The sequence below is a fragment of the Phalacrocorax carbo genome, chromosome 2, assembly GCF_963921805.1.
Source record: "Phalacrocorax carbo chromosome 2, bPhaCar2.1, whole genome shotgun sequence".
NCBI lineage: Eukaryota > Metazoa > Chordata > Aves > Suliformes > Phalacrocoracidae > Phalacrocorax > Phalacrocorax carbo.
Window position 1 is genome coordinate 870,626 of NC_087514.1, and position 26,647 is coordinate 897,272.

The 26,647-nt window shown below is 72.2% G+C and overlaps 4 protein-coding genes across 6 annotated transcripts in view; 2 read left to right on the forward strand and 2 right to left on the reverse strand.

Annotated features, from left to right (window-relative positions):
• LOC135311825 (casein kinase II subunit alpha-like) overlaps window positions 1–8,334 on the forward strand; it is a 26,733-nt gene extending 18,399 nt beyond the window's left edge. For both annotated transcript variants that reach the window (XM_064441941.1, XM_064441942.1), the window contains 9 exons: window positions 445–495; window positions 2,155–2,214; window positions 2,989–3,072; window positions 4,511–4,621; window positions 5,655–5,756; window positions 7,103–7,203; window positions 7,439–7,587; window positions 7,687–7,776; window positions 7,858–8,334. In XM_064441941.1, coding sequence (XP_064298011.1) covers window positions 445–495; window positions 2,155–2,214; window positions 2,989–3,072; window positions 4,511–4,621; window positions 5,655–5,756; window positions 7,103–7,203; window positions 7,439–7,587; window positions 7,687–7,776; window positions 7,858–7,973 — 864 coding nt within the window. In that variant the 3' untranslated portion in view covers window positions 7,974–8,334. The remainder of the gene's footprint in view (window positions 1–444; window positions 496–2,154; window positions 2,215–2,988; window positions 3,073–4,510; window positions 4,622–5,654; window positions 5,757–7,102; window positions 7,204–7,438; window positions 7,588–7,686; window positions 7,777–7,857) is intronic.
• On the reverse strand, window positions 8,072–14,662 carry DGAT1 (diacylglycerol O-acyltransferase 1). 2 transcript variants are annotated; one of them, XM_064441939.1, is made up of 18 exons: window positions 14,481–14,662; window positions 13,405–13,492; window positions 12,861–12,901; window positions 12,522–12,607; window positions 12,356–12,408; window positions 12,164–12,269; window positions 11,938–12,075; window positions 11,791–11,859; window positions 11,571–11,674; window positions 10,948–10,986; window positions 10,805–10,846; window positions 10,552–10,596; window positions 10,348–10,460; window positions 10,180–10,245; window positions 9,964–10,051; window positions 9,769–9,831; window positions 9,553–9,653; window positions 8,072–8,296 (listed from the first exon to the last, which is right to left on the reverse strand). In XM_064441939.1, exons 1-18 carry the CDS (start codon window positions 14,594–14,596, stop codon window positions 8,239–8,241), a joined length of 1,416 nt encoding a protein of 471 aa, XP_064298009.1. In that variant the 5' UTR covers window positions 14,597–14,662; the 3' UTR covers window positions 8,072–8,238. The 2 variants fall into 2 exon arrangements, with proteins under 2 accessions (XP_064298009.1, XP_064298010.1); XM_064441940.1 differs by lacking the exon at window positions 8,072–8,296 and having other exon boundaries at window positions 8,950–9,653; window positions 14,481–14,661.
• Window positions 14,663–15,916: 1,254 nt separating this feature from the next.
• LOC135311826 (TBC1 domain family member 20-like) lies at window positions 15,917–20,213 on the forward strand. The gene is made up of 7 exons (XM_064441943.1): window positions 15,917–16,676; window positions 17,051–17,131; window positions 18,192–18,378; window positions 19,209–19,310; window positions 19,430–19,571; window positions 19,663–19,835; window positions 19,926–20,213. The coding sequence occupies exons 1-7, from the start codon at window positions 15,932–15,934 to the stop codon at window positions 20,161–20,163; spliced, it is 1,668 nt and encodes a 555-aa protein (XP_064298013.1). The 5' UTR covers window positions 15,917–15,931; the 3' UTR covers window positions 20,164–20,213.
• Window positions 20,214–20,399: 186 nt separating this feature from the next.
• On the reverse strand, window positions 20,400–25,077 carry LOC135311827 (cytochrome P450 11B, mitochondrial-like). Its single transcript, XM_064441944.1, has 6 exons — window positions 24,880–25,077; window positions 23,498–23,652; window positions 22,809–23,026; window positions 22,425–22,503; window positions 22,167–22,358; window positions 20,400–20,723 (listed from the first exon to the last, which is right to left on the reverse strand). The coding sequence occupies exons 1-6, from the start codon at window positions 24,989–24,991 to the stop codon at window positions 20,610–20,612; spliced, it is 870 nt and encodes a 289-aa protein (XP_064298014.1). The 5' UTR covers window positions 24,992–25,077; the 3' UTR covers window positions 20,400–20,609.
• Window positions 25,078–26,647: the final 1,570 nt, after the last annotated feature.

The following is a 26,647-nucleotide window of genomic DNA, read 5'->3' on the forward strand; positions in this document are numbered from 1 at the left end:
TCACCCACCTTCGGCGTCTCCCAGTGCGGCGCTGGGCTGCGGTGGGCTGGGCGGGGGGGGCGTGGTGGGCTGGGCGGGGGCGCGGCGGGCTGGGAGCCCCTTGCCGGGGTACCCCCGTAGCTCGCTCTGATGGCGGCAGGTACAAACCAGACCTCGCGAGCTTCCCGCCTCGCCCCGGCTCCGCGGGGTCCCGCTGGGCACCCGCGGGTGGGCGCAGCCGCCCGATCGCGTGCCGTAAAGCCGGAGCTCCTGCCGCTCCCGAGAGCCGCTCCGGCGGCCGCCCGTGTCGCGGGGCGGGAGCTCGGGGGGGTGCTGGAGGGCCCCGGGCTGGGCGCGGGGCAGCCCCCCGCCGCCTGCCCCCCATCGCCGCGCTCTCCCGCCTCGAGAAAGACTAAACCTCCCTCTTTCCTTTCTCCCTCTCGAACCGGTGCCGCTGCCCGGCAGTCTCGGACGCCCGCCCTGGTCTTTGAGCACGTCAACAACACAGACTTCAAGGTGAGCGCGCGGCGCCGTGGCGGCCACCGGCGTCGGCGTGGCGTACGTGGCCGAGCTGTCGCCGGCCCTGCTGCGGGGCGGGCATCGCGCCCCGGCTGCCGGCGGGATGCCCGACGTCTCCTGGTGGGGAGGGAGCGGTCCTCTCCCGCAGAGGCTCGCGGTGTCACGGAGGTGGCTGCCGCCGGGGGACGTGGGGCTGCCACCAGCGGCTCTCCGGATTTCCCAGCTGAGGGCAGGGCCAGGGGTGCGGTGCTGGCGCTGGGGATGGTCCCGGCCGATGCCCGCGCCTCCCCTCCCAGCCGAGCGCCGGCGGTTGGCCATCGCGGGCCTGTACTCGCAATCTGCTGTTGGCCAATTTGCCGGCTGAAACGTTGGATTAGTTGAGCCTCCCGTCCCTGGGGCCTGGGCTGAGTGGACGGAGGTGAGGAGGGTTATCGGCCGCGGGAGTTGGTAAACAAGCAGCCGCCTTGCCCCGGCTGCTCACCCCTGGTTTCAGTGTGTCATTACCACGCTCGAAGCCCTGATGTGACCATTTCCCACCCGCTCCTTCTCCCCGAGGCTTGTCTTCGGGCTGTCTCAAGGATTTGCTCTCTGGTTTTCGCGAGGGTGGCGAGGCGTGTGCTCTGAGCCTCGTCCCCTGTCCTCACGATGGGAAACCGAATCCCTCAGGCGCTGGGAGCGGGGTCTCGGAGCTCCCTGGTCCCCTCCTGGGTGTCAGCGGGGTCCCGGAGCTCCCTGTTCCCCTCCTGGGTGTCAGCGGGGTCTCGGAGCTCCCTGTTCCCCTCCTGGGTGTCAGCGGGGTCCCGGAGCTCCCTGTTCCCCTCCTGGGTGTCAGTGGGGTCCCGGAGCTCCCTGTTCCCCTCCTGGGTGTCAGCGGGGTCCCGGAGCTCCCTGTTCCCCTCCTGGGTGTCAGCGGGGTCTCGGAGCTCCCTGTTGCCCTCCTGGGTGTCAGCGGGGTCTCGGAGCTCCCTGTTCCCCTCCTGGGTGTCAGCGGGGTCTCGGAGCTCCCTGTTCCCCTCCTGGGTGTCAGTGGGGTCCCGGAGCTCCCTGGTCCCCTCCTGGGTGTCAGCGGGGTCCCGGAGCTCCCTGGTCCCCTCCTGGGTGTCAGCGGGGTCCCGGAGCTCCCTGGTCCCCTCCTGGGTGTCAGCGGGGTCCCGGAGCTCCCTGGTCCCCTCCTGGGTGTCAGCGGGGTCCCGGAGCTCCCTGGTCCCCTCCTGGGTGTCAGCGGGGTCCCGGAGCTCCCTGGTCCCCTCCTGGGTGTCAGCGGGGTCTCGGAGCTCCCTGTTCCCCTCCTGGGTGTCAGCGGGGTCCCGGAGCTCCCTGTTCCCCTCCTGGGTGTCAGCGGGGTCCCGGAGCTCCCTGGTCCCCTCCTGGGCGGAGGCGGGGAGGGCACGTGCATGCCCCGAAGGTTCCTTAGCCAGACGGAGGGTCCGGCTCCTCCCTGCGGTGTTCTGCTGGTTCCCGGGTGGGGAAATTTGGGGTACAAAGTGGGTACGAAGCTTCCCGGGCACTTGGTGCCTCGGGGGCCCGAGTCGTGGCTCCACAAGCGTCTGTGGGCGGCTGGTGCCTCCGCGAGGAGCCCGGCTCCCGCGCCCACGAGCGGCGGGTGGATAAACACACTGTGTTTTGTTAACCCGCTTCTCGTCTCCGTTCTTCCAGCAATTGTACCAGACGCTCTCCGACTTTGACATACGGTTCTACATGTACGAAATCCTCAAGGTAAGCTGCCCCTCAGGAAGTCCTCGCTCGAGCAGAGACCTGCTGCTGCATCCCCCCGCCCCGGGGCGCCCGCCTGTACGAGCGGGAGGTGGAGAGTGGAGCTCGTTTGGCTACTAAACCCTGCTGGATGGTCGCCCGGCCGTCCACGTGAGGCCGCTTCTCGGGCCCCCGCGCCTCGGGCTCGGAGTGCAAGGTCACCGCGGCCTTGAGAAGCAGAAACCATCTCATTTATCTCCCCGGCATCCACTTGCAAGGCTTCCGCCTCCGCTGGGGCCTCGTGTGGGAAGCGCCTTTGGTTGCAAAGTGCCGTCGGGGCCGCGCTGGCGCCTGCTCGGGTGGTGGGCTGGGGGGCCGAGGGCACCGAGCCCCTCTCCCAGGGCTCTCCCAGGGCTCTCCCAGCCGCCCCCACCGGCAGAGACCGGCCAGGACGAGCACGGCGTCCCGTCTGCGGGGAGCCTTCGCGCCAGGGCTCCTTCGGAGCGACGGCCCCGCCGGTGGCGCAGGGCTGGAGAGGGAGGTTTGTCCCCCTCGGTCCCGCTCCAGCCCCTGCGGTCGGGCCGGGCTCCGAGGGGTCGTGCCGCGGGGCAGGGGCTGGCGCACGGCTCTGCGGGATTTTGGAGGTCTCCCCCCAGGAGCGGTGGACGCCGGGGAGGGTCCGCGCTAGGGGCGAGCGTGCGGCGTGTGGGATCAGGGCCGAGGGCAGGGGCGTCCGTCCGGCCCCGCCGCCTCGCCGCGCCGAGGGAGGCTTTCTGACGGCGCCCGGTCTGTCCGCAGGCGCTGGATTACTGCCACAGCATGGGCGTCATGCACCGGGACGTCAAACCACACAACGTCATGATCGACCACGAGCACAGAAAGGTACGGCGGGGCCCCGCCGGCCCCGGATCCGCCTCCCCGGGGAAAGGGGGGGGACGGGCGCTGCGGGGCTTGGTGCTCTGCGCCTCTCGGAGCGGAGAGGGTCAGCCGTGCTGTGCCAGCTCCCGCTGTCCCATGCTCTTCTCCCGACCGCCCGGCTCCCCCGAGAGCCTTTTCACCGGCAAGAGCACCCGCGCTTCGCTTTCACCCTCTTCCTCGCGCTCCTGCTCCTGCCGCAGCCGTGGGGCTTAGCCCGCGCCGACCTGCTGCCCGCGTTGCGGTTTCGACGGCGGAGCTTCCCCGGCGCGGTTCGCGCCGCGTGGTCCTGCCCGTCTCCGGCAGCGCCAGCGCTCCCGAGCCCGTATTCAGGCAGGAGAGGGTTTGCCTTTAAGTCCGGCTCAGCCCTCGTTAGACCTGAGCCCCTGCAGACCCCAGCGTGGGGAGGGGGAGAGGGGGGAGCGCTGAATTTGCAGCTGTTTGCTTGGAAATACCGGTGACCATAAAACCCGCACCTGCGCCCAGTAAAACCCCCTTTATTCGCCACCTGTTTGTGGGTAACTTAGGCTCGTAAACCTAACCTTAGATTTCTTCCAGCGCCTCTGCAGCAGCTGGCCAGCTGCGACCTCAAATAACAAGCACTTCAAAAGGCGCCTGCTCCGGCGGCGGCACCGGCAAAGCCTCTCGCAGCCGGTGAACGCCTTCGTTATGGGAGCGGAGGGGGCCCGAGCCCCCTCCCTGCCGCCGCCGCCGCGGGCGCCGTGCCCTTCGAAACCTTCCCCGTGCCCGGTGTCGCCGGCGCCAGGCTGCCTTTTGCCGCAGCCGGGGCGCTCGCCTTCCCCCTAAATTAATAGGAAAACCCTCGGAGAGGCGCTTTCTGGGCGGTAAATGTCATATGGCCCGGTTTTAATGAGCCTCTTGGCGTAAGCCGGCCAGGGGAACGTGGCTTAGGTGCGTTTTCTACGTGGTGGGTGTAAAGCTGCTGGAAAGCCGTAATTAGAGAGTAATTATCAGCGTGGAAGGCAGCGCTGCACAGGTTCCAGGGGATTAGCCTAGGCCGGGTGTTAGTCGGTATTAACGACCTGGCTGACGGCGCAGGTTTAAGGCGGGGAGGGCTGCGACTCCCCCGGCGTTCAAATTTTGAGGAATCGTTTAAAAAATTAAAAAAGAGGGGTGAAATTCCTGAGGGAGAAATGCAAAACCCGGGTCTGAAGCGGGATCAGCGGCAGGACGGGCAGCGAAGGTCCCCCCGTGCCGGGTGAGCGCCAGCGAGGGGGGGGGACAACACGCACCCCGTGAGCCGCGGTGTCACACCCCCGCCCCCCCCGGCACCCGTCCCCCGGGCTGTGGCGCGGCCGCCACCGCGGCACGGCGCCGAGAAGGGCCGCGGGGGAGGCGGGTGGCGGGTCCCGGCGCCCACGTCCTCCCTCCCCTTGTCCTCCAGCTGCGCCTGATCGACTGGGGGCTGGCGGAGTTCTACCACCCCGGCCAGGAGTACAACGTGCGGGTGGCCTCGCGGTACTTCAAGGGACCCGAGCTCCTGGTGGATTACCAGGTACGTCCGCGGCTGCACGGGAGCGGGGCCGGCCCAGCTACGCCTCGGCGCTGCCTGGAAGGGCTCCGCAGCCGCTCGGCGTCACCCGCCCGGGGTGCCCCGGTGCCGGGGGGGGTGGGGGACGCAGCGGGGGAAGGTGAGAGCGGCCGCCAGCCTCCAAACCGCCCCTGGGGTGGGGGCTGCGCTTGGATGGGCCCCGACTGGCTGCTCTGCCCGCGGCCACAACCGCAGAGCCGTGGAATCGTTAAGGTCGGAAAAGACCCCACGGGTCATCGAGTCCAACCCCCAACCCAGCACCCCCCGGCCTCCTAAACCGTGTCCCCAGAGCCACGTCTGCACGGTGTTTGAACCCCCCCAGGGACGGTGACTCCCCCACCTCTCTGGGCAGCCTGTGCCAGGCCTTGACAACCCTTTGGTGAAGGAATTGTTCCCAATACCCAACCTAAACCTCCCCTGGCGCAGGCTGAGGCCGTTCCCTCTCGTCCCGTCACTGGTGACTTGGGAGCAGAGACCGACCCCCCCCTCACTCCAGCCCCTCTCAGGCAGCTGCAGAGAGCGAGAAGGGCTCCCCTCAGCCTCCCCTTCTCCAGGCTAAACCCCCCCAGCCCCCCCAGCCGCCCCCCAGCACACTTGTGCTCCAGACCCTGCCCCAGCCCCGCTGCCCTTCTCTGGACACGCTCCAGCCCCTCCAGGCCCTTCTTGTCCCGAGGGGCCCAAACCTGAGCCCAGCACTCGAGGTGGGGCCTCCCCAGGGCCGAGCACAGGGGCCCCATCCCTGCCCGGCCCCTGCTGGCCACACCAGGGCTGACACAAGCCCGGGGGCTGGTGGCCGCCGTGGCCCCCCCGGGCACGCCGCCGGCTCAGAGCCAGCGCCCGGCGTGGGGGTGCTGCTGGGCGAAGCGGAGGGTGGGGACGCCCACCCTGTGCTCGCCGAGGGCGGGGGGGGGGTCGGTGCGTGGTCCTGGCCCGGCGCAGCGGCCCGGCGGCTCGCGTTGCTCCGCTGACCTCCCCTCTCTCCCCGCGGCTTTTCCAGATGTACGACTACAGCTTAGACATGTGGAGCCTAGGCTGCATGCTGGCCAGCATGATCTTCCGGAAAGAGCCCTTCTTCCACGGGCACGACAACTACGACCAAGTGAGCGTCAGGCCGGCCCCCTCCCCCCACACCCCTTCCCCCCTGCTGCTCCCCCGGCACCCCTTCCTCCCGCAGACCCTCCCCAGCACCCCATTCCCCCCGCAGACCCTCCCCCGCCGCTCCCCCCTCCCCAAGACCCTCCCGGAGAGCCGGGAGAGCCGCGAAGCCGCTGACCCGGCGCGGCAGCCCCCGGCACCCCACGCGCTGCCCCAGCTCTCCCTTCCCCTCCCCACGCTGGGGGTCTCGGTGCTCCCCGCGTCTCCCACCCCTCCGCCTTCGGAGGGGCGAGCGGGTGGCTGGGCGGGGGAGCAGAGCACTGGTTGTACTGAGGGGCGCTGGCAGGGGGTATCCCCCGGCCCCGCGTGCCGCCCGCGGTGGGCTTCGTGGGCGAGAGCGGCCACGCGGTCCCCGGTGGCGTGGCTCTGGGAGGCTCGGCCAGCGAGCGCCGGCGGCCAAAACCCCGCCGCAGCCCGGAGCAGGGCCAGCCGGGACCCACGTCCGTGGGGATCGGGGCCCCCCTCAAGGCTGGCAGGGGGAAATAACTGAGGGTTCTGGCTCCGAAGCGGGGCCCCGGGAGCGCCGCTCGCCGCCCCAGGCCCGCAGCTGCCGCGGGGAAGGGCTGCCAGGCCGCGCCGCGATTTCCACCCCAGGGAGCGTCGGGGTGCCGCGGCCCTGAGCCCCGCGGGGATGCGTCCTCGCCGGGGGGCTCTGGGGAGCCACATCCTCGCTGGGGGGCTCCGGGAGCTGCATCCTCGCCAGGGGGCTCTGGGGAGCCACATCCTCGCCGGGGGGCTCTGGGGAGCCACATCCTCGCCGGGGGGCTCTGGGGAGCCACATCCTCGCCGGGGGGCTCCGGGAGCTGCATCCTCGCCGGGGGGCTCTGGGGAGCCACATCCTCGCCGGGGGGCTCCGGGAGCTGCATCCTCGCTGGGGGACTCTGGGAGCCGCGTCCTCGCTGGGGGGCTCTGGGAGCCGTGTCCTCGCCGGGGGGCTCTGGGAGCTGCATCCTCGCTGGGGGTCTCTGGGAACCGTGTCCTCACCGGGGGGCTCCGGGAGCTGCATCCTCGCCGCGGGGCTCCGGGAGCTGCATCCTCGCTGGGGGTCTCTGGGAACCGTGTCCTTGCCAGGGGGGCTCCGGGAGCCACATCCTTGCCAGGGGCTCCGGGAGCTGTGTCCTCGCCGGGGGGCTCTGGGAGCTGCATCCTCACTGGGGGAACAAAGGCCGGGGGGGGCGAGGGGTGGTTGGGACCTGCAGGGTGGTGGCTGGGCTGGCGGGACACCCCCACCCCACCCCCCCGCCCCCCGCCATCGCCCTCAGCGGTGCTGCTTCCCCACCCTTCCGCCAGCTCGTGCGCATCGCGAAAGTGCTGGGGACGGAGGACCTGTACGACTACATCGACAAGTACAACATCGAGCTCGATCCCCGCTTCAACGACATCCTCGGCAGGTGGGTGCGCGGCGCGGGGGGTGGGGGGCAGCGCCCTTCCTCCCCAAACCCTCCCGCCCCATGGCCTGGCCTCGCCCCTCCCGGCGCTGACAACGGCGCGGTGCCGGCCGTACCGGCCGCGGTGTCCCACGCGGGAGAGGGCAGGGTGGGAGGTGAGGGTGAGCAGGGCACGGCGCCGGTGCGGCTCACCTCCCCCTCCTCCTCCTCCTCCTCCTCCTCCTCCTCCCCCCCACAGACACTCGCGGAAGCGGTGGGAGCGCTTCGTGCACAGCGAAAACCAGCACCTCGTCAGCACCGAAGCGCTCGACTTCTTGGACAAGCTGCTGCGCTACGACCACCAGACGCGCCTCACGGCGCGCGACGCCATGGAGCACCCGTACTTCTGTACGTCCGCACGTCCGTCCGTCCCGCTGCGGGGGCGCTGCCCCGTCGCGGGGCGCGGAGGGGGGCCCCCCCCGCTGATGCCTTTCGCCTTCCCCGCAGACCCCATAGCGAAAGACCCGGCGAGGATCGGCACCTCGGCCGGACTCTCCGCCAGTAACACCCCTGTCAGCTCCTCCAGTATGTTGGCCGGTGAGTGCTCGGCCTCGCGGGGGGCGGCGGCGGGGGGTCCCCGAGCCCTCGTGACGCCCCCCCTCGCTCTCTCCGCCGCAGGTATGACCTCGCTGTCCGCGTCCCAGCCCATCGGCAGCCTGGCTGCGTCGCCCGTCATCTCCTCTCCCAACGCCCTGGGCTCGCCGGTGCCCGCCGCGGCCGGCGGCCAGCCCTGAACGCGCCCCTCGGCCGCCCGCGGCGCCGGGGGCCGCGCCTGCCTCTGCCCCGCTCCGCCGGCCCTCCAGCGGCCCCTGCCCCGGGGACGGGACGGGGCGGGAGTCTTATTTTTATTTCTGTTAAGTATGGAAAAAAAAAAACCATGAGAAAAAAAGAGCAAAAAATGTAGGATTTTTTGTTTGTTTCCTCTGTGCAGTAACAATATCCCACGCTCTGGCGCTGGCCCAAGGCTGAGCTCTGTCGTGTCTGTGTCGGGGTAGGGCGTTAGGCGCCGCCGTCGCGCGAGGACCGTGGTTTAGTGCCGCAACTACCGTGTAGAAATCTAAAACGTATAATAAAATTTATTTTCTATGGCCCTAACGGTGGCGGGAGCCGCCGCTTCTTCTCGGGTTGGGGGGGTTGGGGAGGGGGGCTGCGTGTTTGAAACCCCGGCGCGGTGGTAGCGCCGCGTCCCTGGAAGCGTGTGGGGGGTAGGCCGGGCTTGGGGGGCTCCCGGAAGGTCCCTTTTGCCCCCCCCGTGATCCGGGGAGGGCAGGAGCACGGGGCTGGGGGAGCTCTTCGTGCCCGGGGCCGGCCCCAGCGGAGCGTGTGGCCCCCTGGAGCGATGGGGGTCCCACGCGGGGAGGGGGGATGGGTGGAAGCAGGGTGCTGGTGGAAAAGGGGGGGGAGCTGCCGCCGCCGGGCCCCCTCGCGGCTGCGGAGCCGAACCGGGGAGCGCCGCAGGGTCCAGCGCCCACCGGAGCCGACCAGGGAGCGAAGCCCTGGCAGCCCCAGCCCCCCCGGGGCGCCAAGGGCAGGGGTGAGGGGCGCCCATTCCCCCCCCTCCCAGCTCGCCCAGTCTGTCCCAGCTGCTTCCCCACCCCAAACTGGTTCCTCCAGACCCCCGGGGGCAGCGGGGAAGGGCGGGGCGGGGGGGACAGAACCTGCGCCCCAGGCCAGGGCAGAGGGGAGGGAGGAACGGGGCTGAGGCCAGGCTTGGAAAAAAAAAAGACACTTTAATCAATCAATATTTGCTAGATACAATCTGAAAGGGTTAAAAAGTGGCTGAGTGAGGCCCGAGCGAGGCCCGAGGCAGCAGCGGACGGAGCAGGCGGCGCCCAGGGCTCCCGGCCACCGCGGCGGCGAGCTGCGGGCAGGGGTCGCGCCGCGGCAGGGCTGGGGCGAGACCCCCGCCCCGGGGACGGTCACGGGCCGGGGACAGTCCCGTAAAGTGCCGTCACGGCGCGGGGCGGGCGGGCGCTCAAAGCCGGGGGGCTGCGGGGGGTGTGTGTGTGTGGGGGGGAAGCGGGGCCAGACCCCGCAGCCCCCCCCCGGGGGGAGGCTCAGCTCCTGCCTCCCTCCCACCCAGGCCGCGGCGACCCCGGGGCAGAGGCGGGGGGTCCCCACCATCCCCCCCCACGGCGGGATATTGCATTGATCCGACATTCGATTCACGAGGACGCCCGCCGGCGGCGTTTCCCGGCGGCGGCACCGTCCGGGGGTCCGCTGCTGTGCCGGGGGTCGGCGGGGGGTGCCCCCCTCTCCCCCTCCCCTCACTGGTTGCCTTCGTAGTTGAGGACGTAGTAGTCGTGGACGTACATGAGGACGGCGATGGGCTGCCCGATGATCAGCGAGATCCAGACGGCCGCGTTCCCGTAGTTACCCCGGAGGAACTTGGAGACGAACCAGGCCAGCGGGATCTGCCGAGGGATTGGTGCCACGGACGCGCCCCGGCCCCCCGCCCCGTGCGGCTCCGGCCCCCCGACATCCCCCCCCAGCCCCTCCCGGGGCGCGGCGGAGCCGAGCGGCGCTTACCTGAGCCGCCATCCCCATGAACGCCCAGAGCCGGAACATCTTCAGGGGGACGCTCACCAAGTACTGCGGGGACGCGGCGGCAGCTCCAGCCCCTGCGGGGGAGCTCTCGGAGCTCCAGGCAGGGAACTGGGGGGGCCGGGAGGGAGCTGGGGGGGGCTGGGAGGGAGCTGGAGGGGGCCGGGAGGGAGCACTGACCTCGTGGAAGAAGGCAGACACCAGGAAAACAGCTACTTGGGCCGTCCACTTGCTGACCCCCCACCTCAGCATGGGCTTGTAGAAGTGCCTGAGAGGCAGCGCCCCCCGTTAGGGCAGAGCCCCCGGGGGCATCACGGACCACCCCCCCACCCCCCCGGAGCAGGGAAATGGGGGGACACACACACACAGCCCCCCCTCCCGCCACCCCCCGCGTACCTGAGGCACCACTTGTGCACGGGGATGTTCCAGTTCTGCCAGAAATAAGTCACCGACTCCGAGTTCCTGGGGAGAGAAAAGGCGGCGAGGGGTGTCCCCGGGGCCCCCCAACGCCGCAGGGACCCCCCGCCCCCACCAAAAGCCGCCCCCCCGCCCCAGGGCACTCACCACCAGTCCCTGTAGAACTCCCGGTCCCCGAACTGCATCACTTCGGCCACCACGTTCAGGCAGGAGTGGAAGAACCAGTAGAAGAAGATGAGCCAGATGAGGTGGTTGGGGACCTGGGGAGGGGGGATGGAGGCCGTGGGGGGGCTGCCCAAGCCCTCCCCCGCGGGGCAGGGGGGTGGGGGGCGGGGGGGAGGGGTCACTCACGGCCAGTTTCAGGAGCCGCTCGATGATCCGGGAATAATCCATGTCCTGCGAAAGCCGTCGGCTGCCGTCGGCCCCACGGAGCCGGTGCCAGCCCGGGAAGAGGGCAGGGCTGTGCCGGGGGCTTGGCCGGGGCCCGGCGGCCTCTGCCCCACTGCGGGGGGGCGTGGGGGGGGGCCCCCGAGCCTCTGCCCCCCGCATACACCACCCCCCCAAGTCCCTGGGGACCCCCCGCCCGAGCGTCCCCGTCGCTCACCCGAAAGGGCTTCATGGAGTTCTGGATCGTGGGCACCATCCACTGCAACGGAAAAGGGAGCTGGAGCTGGCGCCAGCCCCCGCCCCCGGGGAGCGGGGAGCCCCCCCAGCCCCCCAACACCCCCCGCCCCCCCCCCCCCGTACCTGCTGGATCAGCCCCACCAGCAGCTGGGTGAAGAAGAGCTGGAAGAGGAAGGCAGCGACGGAGCCGTCGGTGGGGGGCAGCTGCGGCCCCTGGTCCCCCCATCTCAGGGGGACCCCCCTCACCGTCCCTCCCCCACCTCGGGGACCCCCCCCATCACCCCAGTGCTGTGACAGCAGAGGGTGAGACTCCAGCCATGAGGCTCCCCCCGCCCCCGCAGGACCCTCTGCACCCCCGCCAGCAGACCCCAACCCCCGCAGGACCCCCTGGGCCCCCCCCAGGACCTCAGCCTCCCACCACAGGACCCCCCCACCCCACCCCCAGGACCCTAACCCCAGCAGGGCTCCCCCCTCCCCAAGACCCCCAAAGAACGCAGACCCCCCACAGGACCCCACAGTCCCAGCAGGACCCCCAGACCCCCCCCCCCGCAGGACCGTCCCAGGACCCCAGCCCCCTCACAGGACCCCCTGGATCTCTCCAGCAAGACGCCCTAGCCCCCCCCAGCAGGACCCCCAGCCCCAGCAAGACCCCCCAGCCCTCCCCAGAACCCCCCCAGCCCCACGCAGGACACCCCCAGCTCCCCTCAGGACCCCCAGGAGCCCCCCAGGACCCCCCGAGGCATCACCATCTCGAAGAGGCGCCGGAGGAGGAAGCGCTTGCGGACGCGGGGGGAGCGGGGGAAGTTCAGCTCGTAGCACAGGGTGGGCGCGAAGAGAAAGTAGTAGAGATCTGCGGGGTGGGGGGGAGAGGGGGGCGCGTGGGGGGGTGGGCGGGGGGCCGGAGACACCCCCAGCACCCCGAGAGGGTCGGGGACCCCCGCCCAGAGCTCCGCAGGCCGCACTTACTTCTGTAGGTGAGGTTGGCCGGGTAGGCGACCCCGCTCTTCCTCACGTCCCCGTTGGCTTCCTCGGCGGCTGGGGGAGGGGAAGGGAGCCGTGAGCCCCCCCCCGGGCGGGCCGAGCCCCCCGCCCGCGCCCCCCCCGCCACCGTACCTGCGTCCGAGCCGTCCCCGGGCTCCGGGGGGGCCGCTTTTACCTCCCTCTTCTCCCGACACCACTTATTGACGTCCTTGAAGGAGAAGAGCTTGAGGAAGAGGACGGTGTAGATGGCCAGGGCGAAGACGGCCCCCACTGCGGGGAGAGGGGGGGGGTCAGGGAGGGCAGGGCCGGATCGTGCCCCCCCGCCGGGGCGGCCCCGAGCCCCTCCCCAGGCGCTCACCGGGGGTGATGGAGGTGACGGCGAGGACGACGGCGGCGGGGAAGCACAGGATGGCCAGGAGGTTGAGGGCGTGCAGGGCGGCCCCCGCGCCCTCCGAGAGGGACCCCTGCGGGACGGGGGGGGACGGGGGGGGCGTGAGACGGGGCCGGGGGGGCGCGGGGGGGGTCCCCAGCACCCCCCGGGGGGGCTCACCGCCGCCAGCTGCCTCTCCAGGGCCAAGGCCAGCACCACGAAGACGTTGGCCACTGCGAAGAGAGGAGGAGGAGGAGGAGGAGGAAGGTGTTAGAGCTGCCCTAATTTGGGGTGAGGGGCTTCGCCAGCCCCCCCCATCCCCGGGGGCGTGGGGGGGGGCACTCACCGATGACCAGGCAGAGGGAGGGCCAGCTGTAGGGGTCTTTGAGGAAGAGGGAGACCACCTGGATGGGGTCCACCAGGATCCCGTACCTGCGCGGAGCCGGGGGGGGGCTGAGTGGGTCCCCAAAACCCCCCCAGACCCCACTGTGGGGAGCAGGGGGCTCCGGTTCACCCAACCCCCCCCCAGACACCCCTAAACCCACACCAGGGGCAACGACACCCCCAAAGCCCCGTGCTGGGGGGCAGCGACAGCCCCAAAGCCCCGTGCTGGGGGGCAGCGCGGGGACAGCCGGGGTGGGGGGCACAGCCCGTCCCTGCCCCACGGGGCCCCCCCAAAACTCACTTGATGAGGTTTTCCAGGAAGAGCCGAGCGTTGCTCAGGACCTGGGAGGAGGAGGAGGAGGGACGGGGTGAGGGCACGGAGGGGACGGGGGGTGACGGGGGGGACACGGTGGGTGACGGGGGGTGACGGGGGGGGACACGGGGGCCCCCCCGGGGTTGGGAACAGCTCAGGGACGCCGTTGCGTCACCGACGCCACGAGTCGGTGCAAGGGTTGCGGCGCGGGGTGCGGCGAGTCACGCGCCGGCACCGGCCCAACGGCTGCGCCCCGGGTCACGCCGGGGGGGGGGGGTGTCACACCTCCCCCCCCCCCCCCCCCCAGCCCCCCAAAAGCCACCCCCGGGGGCCGGCGACACCCCCGGCGCCGGGAGCGCGAGCAAACCGAGCCCTTTCGCCTCGCTTTTAACCGAATTAAAGCCGCGCCGGCGAGGGTTGGGCGGCGCCGCGACGGTTCCGGGGGCAAAACCGGGGGGCTGGGGGGGGCGGCCACGCTCGGGGGGGCCCGTCCCGGCGCGGGCCCCCCCCCTTTCCCCGCCCCCCGACTCACCAGCATGACCACACACCAGTTGAGGATCCCCCGGTAGTTGCTGTAGCCGCTGGCCGAGCTCAGCAGGGATTCCTGCACCTTGTGACACCTGGAAGGAAGGGGGGGACAGACGGACAGACGGCCGTGGGTCAGTGTGGGGGGGCAGGCAGACAGACATCCCCCCAGAGCCCCCCCAGGAGCCCCGGCGGTGGTGGGGGACACCGTGACTCGCCCGTGGGGACACAAATGGGGACAGTTCGGGGGGGGACAGGGGGGTTTGGAGCAGGTTAGGGGGGCTGCAGGCACTTCGGGGGGACAGACAGACACACACACCCCCCCCCCCATATCCGGGGACACAATTTGCCCCCCCTCCCCCCCCCCGGGAGGGGACGGGGCGTCCCAGCGGCGCCAGGGCAACGCCGGGTCCAGAGTCCCCCAGTGCCGGCCCCCCCCCAAGATAAGATATGGGGTGCGGAGGGGTCAGGGCCCGATCCTGCCCCTGCCGCGCCCCGAGGAGGGGGGAAGGGACAACGGGACCCCCCCTGCCCACCCACTGGGGGGCTTCAAGTCACCTCAGTTAGGGTCTCCATGGGGTGGGACCCACCCCCGGGGCAGGGCAGGGGTCCCCCAAGTAGGGGCAGGGGGGGCCCCCAAGATGCGGGTCCCAAGGCAGGGAGCGGGGGGGCCCCCTCAAGGGTAGGGGTCCCTGGGCAGCACCCACCTTAGGGGACCCTACGCGGTGGGGGGGGCGATGGGGTGCCCTGGGGATCCCCAGACCCCACCGGAGGGGGGGGGTCCCGCTGCTGGGGGGGTCCCGCTGCTGGACCCCCCCCCGCCTTGTCCTGGGGACACCCCCGGGGGGTGGCAAGGTCACCAAGGGACCCCCGGGGGGGGGTTGTGTCCCCCGTTCTTGGGGGGGCGGGCGTTCTGGGGGGGGGGGGGGCAGGAACACGGGGCGGGGGGGGACTCCCGGGGCGAGGGACGCGGGGGGACGCGGGGGGACGCGGGGGGACGCGGGGGGACGCGGGGGGACGCGGGGGGACGCGGGGGGACGCGGGGGGACGCGGGGGCGGCGGTTCCCGGAGCGACGCCGTTACCTGAAATCCCCGCCGGGGTCGTCGCCGCCGTCGCCCTGCCCGGGGCCGGGGGGGGGCCGCCGCCGCCGCCGCCCCCCCCCCGCTGTCGCTGTCGCCGTGTCGCGATGGTCGCCCATGCTGGGCCCGGCCCCGAGCGCGGCGCCTCCCGGCCACCGTACGGCGCCCCCCCCGCCCGCCACGGCCTTTGTAACCTTGGCAACCGCCCCGTCCCGCCCCCTCCCGCCCTCTCGGCCAATGGGAGACGCGGGGAGAGGCGGGGAGAGGCGGGGAGAGGCGGGACTCCAACTCCCGGCGGCCCCCGCGGCGACCCCGCCTTCTCCGCCGGCCGCCGGGATGGGCGGCGGGAAGGAGCAATGCGAGGCGGGGCGGGGCGCGGTCAGCCAATGGAGAAGAGGGGCGGGGCGGTGCCGGCCAATGGGAGGGCGGAGCGGCGCGGCGGGGGCGGGTCAGCGCGGCGATGAGCGGCGGCCGGCGGGGGAGCGGCGGGGGGCGGCGGGCGGAGCGGGGGGGGCGCGGAGGTGAGGGGCGAGGGGGGGCGGGTGCGATGGGGGGGCGGGGGGGTGAGGGGGAGGGGTGCAATGGGGGAGTGGAAGGGGTTGTAATGGGGGGGCCATTGGGGGGCGGGGGGTGTGAGGGGGGTGTGAGGGGGGTGTGAGGGGGGCGGGTGCAATGGGGGGGCCGCAGGGGGGGAGGGGGGGCCGCAGGGGGGCCGGGAGTGTCTGCAATGGGGGGGCCCGTGGGGGGGGGGGCGGGATGTGGGGGGGCGGGGGGGTGCAATGGGGGGGGCCGGGGGGTGTGGGGGTGGGGCGGGATGTGGGGGGGCGGGGGGGGGTGCAGTGGGGGGGGCCGGGGGGGGGGCGGGGGTGTGCAATGGGGGGGGCCGGGGGGTGTGGGGGTGGGGCGGGATGTGGGGGGGCGGGGGGGTGCAATGGGGGGGGCCGGGGGGTGTGGGGGTGGGGCGGGATGTGGGGGGGCCGGGGGTGCAATGGGGGGGGCCGGGGGGGGGCGGGGGCGGGATGAGGGGAGCAAGGTGGGGTTGCAAGGGTGGGGCATGGGGGGTCGGGGGGAGCGAGGGGGGTGCAGGCGTTGAGGTGTAATGGGGGGCCGGGGGGGCTAAAGAGGGGGGTGCAGTGTGGGGTGGAGCTGTATGGGGTGGGGGGGCATGGGAGTTGGGGGGGGGGGGGTGTAACGGGGTGGGGGGCGGCCATGCCATGCCGCGCCACGCCACGCCACGGGGGTTGTCGCGGTGCCGAGCCACGCTTCCACCGTGCCAACCGTGCCGTGCCCCACCGTGCCCCGCCGTGCCCCATGGGCCATCACCGTGCCGTGCCCCGCCGTGCCCCACCGTGCCCCATGGGCCATCGCCGTGCCGTGCCCCACCGTGCCCCATGGGCCATCGCCGTGCCGTGCCCCACCGTGCCCCATGGGCCATCGCCGTGCCGTGCCCCACCATGCCCCATGGGCCATCGCCATGCCGCGCCAACCACGCCGTGCCCCGCCGTGCCCCACCGTGCCCCGTGGGCCATCGCCGTGCCGTGCCAACCACGCTGTGCCATGCCCCGCCGTCCCTCGTGCGCCGTCGCCGTGCCGTGCTGACCGTGCCGTGCCCCGCCGTGCCCCATGGGCCATCGCCATGCCGCGCCAACCACGCCGTGCCCCGCCGTGCCCCATGGGCCATCGCCGTGCCGTGCCCCGCCGTGCCCCGTGGGCCATCGCCGTGCCGTGCCCCGCCGTGCCCCGCCGTGCCCCATGGGCCATCGCCGTGCCGTGCCCCGCCGTGCCCCACCGTGCCCCATGGGCCATCGCCGTGCCGTGCCCCGCCATGCCCCGCCGTGCCCCGTGGGCCATCGCCGTGCCGTGCCCCGCCGTGCCCCGCCGTGCCCCACGGGCCATCGCCGCGCCGTGCCCCGCCGTGCCCCGCCGTGCCCCGTGGGCCATCGCCGCGCCGTGCCGACCCCGCAGGCCGGTGCCGCGCCGTGCCGCGGGTGCCCGGTGCCGCGGCGGTGCCGGCGGGGCGCTGCGGGCGGCGGGCGCAGCAGCGGGTGCAGGTGCTGCGGGCGCTGCGCAGTGACCCGGTGGGGCTGGAGGGGCTGCGGGCGGCCGCCCGCGGCGAGGGGGGGCTCTGCCCCGAGCTGCGCCGCCATGTCTGGCCCCGGCTGCTCGGCATCGACCCCGGCCACCTGCCCCCCCGGCCAGGTACGGGGGCACGGGGGGGCTGGGGGCGTACAGGGGGGCAGGGGGGGGGCTGGGTTCCCTTTACACCCCCTTCCCGCTCAGCCTTGGCCCCGCTGCCACAGGCAGAACCCCCCCCCAATCCCATCCCCCCCATTTCCCTCCCACACCCCCATTTCCCCCCATTCCCTCCCCCCCCCTTACCCCCACCCTGTTTTACCCCCAACCCCACTCCCCCCCACATTCCCCCCCACCCTATTTCCATCCCCCCATTCCCATCCCCCCCCAGACCACCCCATTCCCGGCCCCCCCAGTCCCACCATACCCCATTCCCGGCCCCACCAGTCCCAGCCCCCCGCCCCCGCCTGACCCCCCCCCCCCGGGGGTTCCCCCCCAGCCCCCCCCCGCCCTCCAGGCCCACCGGGACCGGGGGCAGGTGCTGCTGGACGTGGCTCGCTTGGCCCCCCGCTTCCCCCCCGGTGAGCTGGGGACCCCCGGCATGGGGGCACGCCTGGGGCGGGGGGGGGGAAATACCTTGGGGGGGGGGATGGGGAGGGCTGGGGGGGTCTCAATGCCTGGGCTGGGGGTCTGGGGCTGATGGGGGGGGCCTCTGCAATGGGGGGCTGTGGGGGGGGGCGGGCTGTGCCTGGGTATGGGGGGGTCTTCGGGGGTCTCCGGGGGGCTGTTTGGGGGGGACCGTTCCTGGGTATGGGGGCTGTTTGGGGTGGGCTCTGGGGGGTCTGTTTAGGGGGGGTATAGGGGCTGTTTGGGGGGGCTCTGGGGGGTCTGTTTACGGGGGTATTGGGGGCTGTTTTGGGGGGGCTCTCTGGGGGGACTGTTTGGGGGGGGCTTCTGGGGGTCTGTTTAGGGGGTATTGGGGGCTGTTTGGGGGGGCTCTGGGGGGTCTGTTTAGGGGGGGTATAGGGGCTCTGGGGGGTCTGTTTAGGGGGGTATTGGGGGCTGTTTTGGGGGGGCTCTGGGGGGACTGTTTAGGGGGGTATTGGGGCTGTTTTGGGGGGGCTCTGGGGGGACTGTTTGGGGGGGCTCTGGGGGGTCTGTTTACGGGGGGTATTGGGGGCTGTTTTGGGGGGCTCTGGGGGGACTGTTTGGGGGGCTCTGGGGGGTCTGTTTAGGGGGGTACTGGGGGCTGTTTGGGGGGGCTCTGGGGGGGCTGTTTGGGGGGGTATTGGGGGCTGTTTGGGGGGGGCTCTGGGGGGGCTGTTTGGGGGGGGCTCTGAGGGGTCTGTTTAGGGGGGTAATTGGGGGCTGTTTTGGGGGGGCTCTGGGGGGGGCTGTTTGGGGGGGGCTCTGGGGGGTCTGTTTACGGGGGGTATTGGGGGCTGTTTGGGGGGGCTCTGGGGGGGCTGTTTGGGGGGGGCTCTGGGGGGTCTGTTTAGGGGGGGTACTGGGGGCTGTTTTGGGGGGGGCTCTGGGGGGACTGTTTGGGGGGGCTCTGGGGGGTCTGTTTAGGGGGGTACTGGGGGCTGTTTGGGGGGCCCCGGGGGGTCTGCGGCCCCCCATAGCCAGCGGTACCCCCAGGCATGCGGGCGGAGCAGCGGCGGGTGCTGCAGGAGCAGCTGGGGGGCCTCATCCTGCACGTGCTGCGCGCCCACCCCCAGCTCCACTACTACCAGGGTCTGCACGACGTGGCCCTCACCCTGCTGCTGGTGCTGGGCCAGCGCCGCGCCGCCCCCCTGCTCGAGCGGCTCTGCACCCACCACCTCCGGTACCCCGGGAACCCCACCCCCACCCCTGACACCCCCCCTGGACCCCACCCCCACCCCTGACCCTCCCCGGGACCCCCCAGCCTGCCCCCCTGCTCGAGCGGCTCTGCACCCACCACCTCCGGTACCCCGGGACCCCCGTGGGACCCCCACCCACCCCTGACCCTCCCCGGGATCCCCCAGCCCACCCCACTGCTCGAGCGGCTCTGCACCCACCACCTCCGGTACCCCGGGACACCCACCCACCCCTGAAACCCCCCGGGGACCCCCCAGCACCCACACAGGACCCCCACCCACCTCTGGGATCCCCCAGCCCACCCTGGCAACCCCCTAGGATGTCCCAGGACCCCCCCGGCATCCCCCCGGGACCCCCATGGCATCCCCCTGGGAACCCCCAAGACCCCCCTAGTGTTCCCACGGGATCCCCGCCCCACCCCAGCGTCCCCCCAGGACCCCCCCAACACACTCCAGGACCCCCCACCCCAGCGTCCCCCCAGGACCCCCCCAACACACCCCAGGACCCCCCACCCCACCCCAGCGTCCCCCCAGGACCCCCCCAACACACCCCAGGACCCCCCACCCCACCCCAGCGTCCCCCCAGGACCACCCCAATACCCCCCAGCATCCCCCCAGGACCCCCCCAGGACCCCCCACCCCACCCCAGCATCTCCCCAGAACCCCCCAGCACCCGCTACCACACCGCAGCGTCCCCCCAGGACCCCGCCAGCACGCCCAGGATCCCCCACCCCACCCCAGCGTCCCCCGAGGGTGCCGATGGGGGGTGGGGGAGGGGTACGACCACCGCCATCCCCCCCCCACCCCCCAAAAAAAGGGACTTCATGGACCCGACGCTGGACGGGACGAAGCACATCCTCAACTACCTCACGCCGCTGCTGCAGCGCGAGAGCCCGCGGCTCCACGACTTCATGGAGAAGTACGGCACGGGGGGGGGGGACGGACAGGCGGACGGCCACGGCCACCCCCCAGCCCGCCCCACCCCCGCGTGGGGCGCCCCCCGCCGCCCCTCACCGCCCCCCTCCGGCCCCCTGGCAGGGCCGAGGTGGGCACCGTCTTTGCCCTGAGCTGGCTCATCACCTGGTACGGGCACGTCCTCGCCGAGTTCCGCCACGTCCTTCGCCTCTACGACTTCTTCCTCGCCTCCCACCCCCTCATGCCCGTCTACTTCGCCGCCGCGGTAAGCGCGAGGGATGGGGGGGGGACACGCACCCCTAAACCCCACCCCCCCCAAAAAACGGGGTCCCTGAGGCGCCGGCTGCCGCGGGTAGGTGGTCCTGCACCGGGAGGAGGAGGTGCTGGGCTCCCCCTGCGACATGCCCAGCCTCCACCAGCTGCTCTCCCGCATCCCTCGGGACCTGCCCTACGAGCGCCTCGTGCTGCGGGCGCAGGAGCTCTTCCAGCGCCACCCGCACGCCCGCCTGGCCCGGCAGCACCGCGGGAGGTGAGGCTGGGGGCGCCGCCCCCCACCCGCCCCCGCCGTGCGCCCACCCCCCGGCCCCGACCCTCCCCAACCCCCGTCTCCCCGCCGCAGCCTCGCCATCCGCTCCTTCGGCGCCTTCCAACGCGCCGCGTCCCGCCAGCGCCCCGAGGCCGGCCCGCGCCGGCAGCCCGCCGGGGCGGGGGGCGACGGCCCCCTGCCCGCTGCCGGCCGCAACCCGCTGGTGAAAGCGGCGGTGTGGGGGCTGTCGGCCACGCTGGGGGCCGTGGCGCTGGCCGTCACCCACACCGCGCTCGACTGGGCGCCCGACTTCCTGCTACGGCTCTTCTAGACCCGCCCCGGCGCCGCCGGCGCCGCCGGGAGCGGCCCACGGACCCCGCCCCGGCGGTCAATAAAGGCTCCTCTCGAGAGGGTCTCTGTGCTTTACACCCCGTTTTTTGGGGTGCCCTGGGTGGGGATCGGGCCCCCTGACCCACCCCGCCACCGCTTGGGAGCCCCCGTCCCACCCCACCGCCATTCGGGACCCCCCCCGTGTCGTCCCCCCCCAAAAGGCCAGCTCTCTGCCTGCAACAAGACTTTATTGGGGGTCTGGGGTCCCCTGCTTGCTTCCGCCCCCCATCAGCCCCTGGGGCAGCTCATCTGCATGGGATTTGCATGCCGTCTCCCACCGCGCTTCGGGGTCCTGCCCCACCGCCCCCTCCCCAGGGCGGCCGCTGCCCGGGGGGAGCCCGGGGGGGGCGGGGCTGGGGTTGGGCCCCCCCCCGGGGCGCCCGCGGCTCAGTCGAGGGTGCGGAAGGTGAGCAGGGGCGACTTCTCGGGCATGAGGATGAAGCGGAAAACAGTGGGGACGTCCTCGGTGGACACCGCCTCCACGGTGAAGTTGCGCAAGACCTGGCGGGAGCCAAGACATCGTTGGGTCAAGCCAAGACGTCGTTGGGTCAAGCCAAGACGTCGTTGGGTCAAGGAAAGACGTCATTGGGTCAAATCAAGACGTTGCGTCAAGGCAAGATGTCGTTGGGTCAAGCCAAGACATCATTGGGTCAAGTCAAGATGTTGGATCAAGCCAAGACGTCATTGGGTCAAGCCAAGACGTTGGGTCACGCCAAGACGTCATTGGGTCAAGCCAAGATGTCATTGGGTGAACTCAAGATGTTGCGTCAAGACAAGACGTCATTGGGTCAAGGAAAGATGTTGCGTCAAGGCAAGATGTCGTTAGGTCAAGCCAAGACATCATTGCATCAAGTGAAGACATTGGGTCAAGGCAAGAAGTCATCGGGTCAAACCAAGAGGTCACTGGGTCAAGTCAAGACGTCATTGGGTCCAGGCAAGACATCCTGGGTCAAGGCAAGATGTCATTGGGTCAAGGCAAGACGTCGGTGGGTCAAGCCAAGATGTCGTTGGGTCAAGCCAAGATGTCATTGGGTGAAGTCAAGATGTTGGGTCAAGGCAAGACATCATTGGGTCAAGCCAAGACGTCATTGGGTCAAGCCAAGATGTCATTGGGTCAAGCCAAGACGTCATTGGGTCAAGCCAAGACTTTGGGTCAAGCCAAGAAGTCATTGGGTCAAGGCAAAATGTCATTGGGTCAAGGCAAGACATCGTAGGTCAAGGCAAGACTTCGTTGGGTCAAGCCAAGATGTCACTGGGTCAAGTCAAGACGTTGGGTCAAGGAAAGACATCATTGGGTCAATCCAAGACATCATTTGGTCAAGTCAAGACATTGGGTCAAGGCACGACATCATTGGGTCAAGCCAAGATGTCACTGGGTCAAGTCAAGACATTGGGTCAAGGAAAGACATCATTGGGTCAAGGCAAGGCGTCGTTGGGTCAAGTCAAGACATCATTGGGTCAAGCCAAGACGTCATTGGGTCTAGCCAAGATGTCACTGGGTTAAGGCAAGACGTCGTTGGGTCAAGGCAAGACTTTGTTGGGTCAAGTCAATATGACATTGGGTCAAGCCAAGACATCATTTGGTCAAGCCAAGACATCATTGGGTCAAGTCAAGACGTTGGGTCAAGGCAAGACATCATTGGATCAAGTCAAGATGGCACTGGGTCAAGCCAAGACGTCATTTGGTCAAGTCAAGACCTTGGGTCAAGGCAAGACATCATTGGGTTGGGTTAAGTCAAGACGTTGGGTCAAGCCAAGATGTCACTGGGTCAAGTCGACATGTTGGGTCAAGGCAAGACATCATTGGTTCAAGCCAAGACGTCGTTGGGCCAAGTCAAGACCTTGGGTCAAGGCAAGACGTCACTGGGTGAAGCCAAGCCCACCGCAGGGTGCAGGGTGCCAGGCCGGCTGCCGGCGGGGGGCGCATGGGGGGTCCCCACTCACATGCATGAGGAAGAGCATCATCTCGGCCTCGGCGATGCGGCGGCCGATGCACTGGCGGGCGCCGAAGCCGAAGGCCAAAGCCTTGAAGCTGGTGTCGTCTTTGCCGAGCCAGCGGGAGGGGTCGTAGCGCTCGGGGTGGGGGAAGACGTCGGGGCTGCGGCCCATGGGGTACAGGGCCACCTGGCACAGCGTCTGCGGGGGCGGGGGTGTCAGCGCCGGGCCCCCCCCCGGGCCCCCCCCCGGACCCCCCGCACTCACCCCCGCCGGCACGCGGTAGTTGTGGAGCACCACGTCGGTGGCCGGGTACCGCTGCACCGTGATGCCCACCGGGTACAGCCTGGGGGGGGGGAGGAGGGGAGGTTGGGGGGGGTCCTCGAGGGGTGCCCCCCTCCCCCCCCAGCATCCCCAGGGCGCCCCAGCACTGCCCCCCCCCCCACCAAGTGCCCCCCAATCCCTCCAGGGCTCCGCTCGGGGGGGTGTGCCCTCAAGGAGCCAGTGCCTCCCAGTGCCCCCCACTCCCCAGTTCCCAGTGCCCCCCCCCAGTGCCCCCCCCAATCCCCAGATCCCCAGAACCCCCCAGTCCCACCCAGTTCCCAGCCACTCAGTAACCCCAGTGCCCCCCAGCGCCCCCCCCAGACCCACCGCAGGGTCTCCTTGATGGCAGCGCGCAGCAGCGGGAGCTCGCCCAGGAGCTCGGACAGGGGCCGGCGGCCCCCCGGGGCCCCCCCCGGGCCCCCCCCCGGCGCCGCCGCGCCCCCCGGGCCCCCCGCCTCAGCCGCCAGCAGCTCTTCCCGCAGCGCCCGCTGCACCCCCGGGTTGCGCCCCAGCTCGAACAGCGTGAACAGCAGCGGCACCGCCGTCTGGGGGGGGCACGGCCTGAGACCCCCCCGGACCGCCCACCCCCCCCGGGACACGGCCTGAGACCCCCCCGGACCGCCCACCCCCCCGGGACACGGCCTGAGACCCCCCCCGGACCCGCCAACCCCTCCCAACACCGCTGACCCCCCCCCGAACCCCACTGACCCCTCCCGACACCCCCCCCACTGATCAACCCCTCCCGACGCCCAGGACCCCCCCCCCCACTGACCCCCTTCATGACCCCCAAAACTAACCCCACCAGGACCCCCCCAGCGACCCCCCACCCAGAACACCCACCCTGACTCCCCCCAGGACACCCCCCCCCCGGGATCCCCCAGACTAACCCCACCAATGACCCCCTCCCCACCCCACGGCCGCCCTCCCCCGCCCCCCCGGGACCCCCCACAGCCCCCCCCCGTGTCGTTTCCCCCCTCCCAGCCCCCCCGGGCCCCCCCCCCGGACCCCCCACCCACGGTGTCCACGCCGCCGGCCGTGAACTCGGTGAGGTTGGCGCGGAGGGAGCCGAGGGGCAGCCGCCCCCCCAGCAGCAGCTCCCCCAGGACCCCCCCGGGCCCCCCCGCGCCCCCCCGGCAGAACTCCCGGTACAGCCGCTGGATGCTCGCGTCAGCTGCGGGGGGGGCGGGGGGGGGGCTCAGCGCGGGGGGGGCACCCAGACACCCACCACCACCCCCCCTGTGGGTGCTGGGACCCCTGAGCACCCCCCCGCCATAATCCCCTCTCCCCCCCCCCGTGCACCCACCACGCCTGGGGGGGTGGGGGGGCGGCCCAGGAGCCCCCCTCCCAGCATGGTTGGGGTCCCACAGGGTGGGGGGCACCCCCCCGCAGCCCCCCCCCGCATTCCTGCACCCACCGTGATGGGGATCCCGCGTGGGGGGGTCCCTATGCTGAGGGTCCTTGGGCTGGGGGTCCTTGGGCTGGGGGTCCCCGGGGGGGGATCCCCGGGGTGGGGGTTCCCTGGGGCAGGGGTCCCTGGGTGGGGGTCCCTGTGGTGGGGGTTCTCACAGGCTGGGGGTCCCTGTGCTGTGGGTCCCTGGGTGGGGGTCCCTGTGCTACGGGTCCCTGTGATGGGGGTTCTCACAGGGTGGGGGTCCCTGTGCTGGGGGTCCCAGGGCAGGGGTCCCTCAGGTGGGGGTTCCCTGGGGCAGGGGTCCCTGTGCTGTGAGTCCCCGGGTGGGGGTCCCTGTGCTGGGGGTCCCCACAGGGCGGGGGTTCCCATGCTGGGGGTCCCTGTGGTGAGGTTCCCACAGGGTGGGGGTCCTGGGGCGGAGATCCCTGTGCTGGGGGTCCCTGGGCGGGGGTCCCTCGGGTGGGATTCCCACAGGGTGGGGGTCCCTGAGGTGGGGTCTCCGTGCTGGGGGTTCCCTGGGGCAGGGATCCTTGAGGTACAAGTCCCAAGGCGGGGGTCCCTGGGGTGGGGGTCGCGGGACAGGGGTCCCAAGGCGAGGGTCCCTGGGGCGGGGGTCCCTCAGGTGGGGGTTCCCTGGGGCTGTGAGTCCCCGGGTGGGGGTCCCTGTGCTGGGGGTCCCCACAGGGCGGGGGTTCCCATGCTGGGGGTCCCTGTGGTGAGGTTCCCACAGGGTGGGGGTCCTGGGGCGGAGGTCCCTGTGCTGGGGGTCCCTGGGCGGGGGTCCCTCGGGTGGGATTCCCACAGGGTGGGGGTCCCTGAGGTGGGGTCTCCGTGCTGGGGGTTCCCTGGGGCAGGGATCCTTGAGGTACAAGTCCCAAGGCGGGGGGGGGTCCCTGGGGTGGGGGTCGCGGGACAGGGGTCCCAAGGAGGGGGTCCCTGGGGCGGGGGTCCCTCAGGTGGGGGTCCCCGGGGCGGCCGCGCACCCACCGTGCTGGAAGATGGCGTCCCAGGCGCGGAGGTGCTCCCGCCAGAGGAGGGGGCGCAGGGCGCGCACCAGGGGGGGCGGCAGGAAGAGCAGCGGCAGGGTGGTCCGCAGCATCGTCTCCACCGCCCCGATGAAGCGCTGCGCCCCCCCCGCCGCCGCCCCCCCCAGCAGCCCCAGCCGCTCCCCGTACAGCGCGTACGTGCTGGCTGCGCCGGGGGGGCCGCTCAGCACCCCGACACGGGGCGGGGGGCGCCTTCCCACCCCCCCCCCCCCAGCCCGGCCCCGGGGGGCGCCTGGGGGCCACTGTGCCCCCCCCCCCCCACCCCATCCCAGTCCCCCCTGCCGTGGCGCCAGGGGTCCCCTTGTCCCCCCCTATCCCAGTCCCTGGGGGTCCCACTATCCCCACCCCCCCGCCCTGTCCCATGGTCCCCCCACCGCGTCCCTGGGGGTCCCGGGGGTCCCGCTGTCCCCCTCCCACCCCATCCCAGTCCATCCCCCCCACACATCCCCGGGGGTCCCCATGTCTGTCCGTCCCCTGTCCCATGGTCCCCCCAGCTGCACCCCTAGGGGTCCCGGGTGTCCCCCTGTGTCCCCCCCACCCCATCCCAGCCCCCCGCCCCGCGGGGGTCCCCCTCCCCCCAGCCCCCCCCGGGGTCCCCCCCCTCCCCCCCACCCCCGGGGGTCCCCACGCCCCCCCCCCGGGGGTCCCCACGCCCCCCCCCCGAGGTCCCCCCCCCGGGGTCCCCCCCCGCCCCCCCCCGGGGGTCCCCCCCGCCCCCCCCCCGGGGTCCCCCACGCCCCCCCCCCCCGGGGGTCCCCCCCCCGCCCCCCCCCGGGGGTCCCCCCCACGCCCCCCCCGGGGGTCCCCACGCACCCTCCAGCGTGAAGCGGAAGAGCAGCGGGTGCGGGTCGAGCGTGAGCGCGCGGCCGGGGCTCTCGCGCACGCGCTGCCTCAGGGCGGCCGCGAAGTCGGCGGCGACGGCGTCGAGCAGCGGCACGAGCTTCCGCGCGCCCGCGGGGCTCAGCACGGCCGGGTTCAGCGCGAGCCGCTCCGCGCGCCAGGCGGGCCCGTTCCTGCGCCGGGGCGCGTCAGCGCCGGCCCCACGGAGCCCCACGGAGCCCCACGGAGCCCCCGGCCCCATGGCGCCCCGCTCCCGGCCCCCAGACCCACGGAGCCCCCGGCCCCATGGCGCCCCGCTCCCGGCCCCCAGACCCATGGAGCCCCCGGACCCATGGCGCCCCGCTCCCGGCCCCCAGACCCACGGAGCCCCCGGACCCATGGCGCCCCGCTCCCGGCCCCCAGACCCACGGAGCCCCCGGACCCATGGCGCCCCGCTCCCGGCCCCCAGACCCACGGAGCCCCCAGCCCCATGGCACCCCACTCCCGGCCCCCAGACCCATGGAGCCCCAAGACCCGGCATCCATCCCATGGACCCCAAGACCCATGGAGCCCCAAGACCCATGGCACCACACTCCCAGCCCCCAGACCCATGGAGCCCCAAGACCCATGGCACCCCACTCCCAGCCCCCAGACCCACGGAGCCCCAAGACCCATGGAGCCCCAAGACCCGGCATCCATCCCCATGGACCCCAAGACCCATGGAGCCCCAAGACCCATGGTACCACACTACCAGCCCCCAGACCCATGGAGCCCCACTCCCAGCCCCCAGACCCATGGAGCCCCAAGACCCATGGCACCCCACTCCAGCCCCCAGACCCATGGAGCCCCAAGACCCGGCATCCATCCCATGGACCCCAAGACCCATGGAG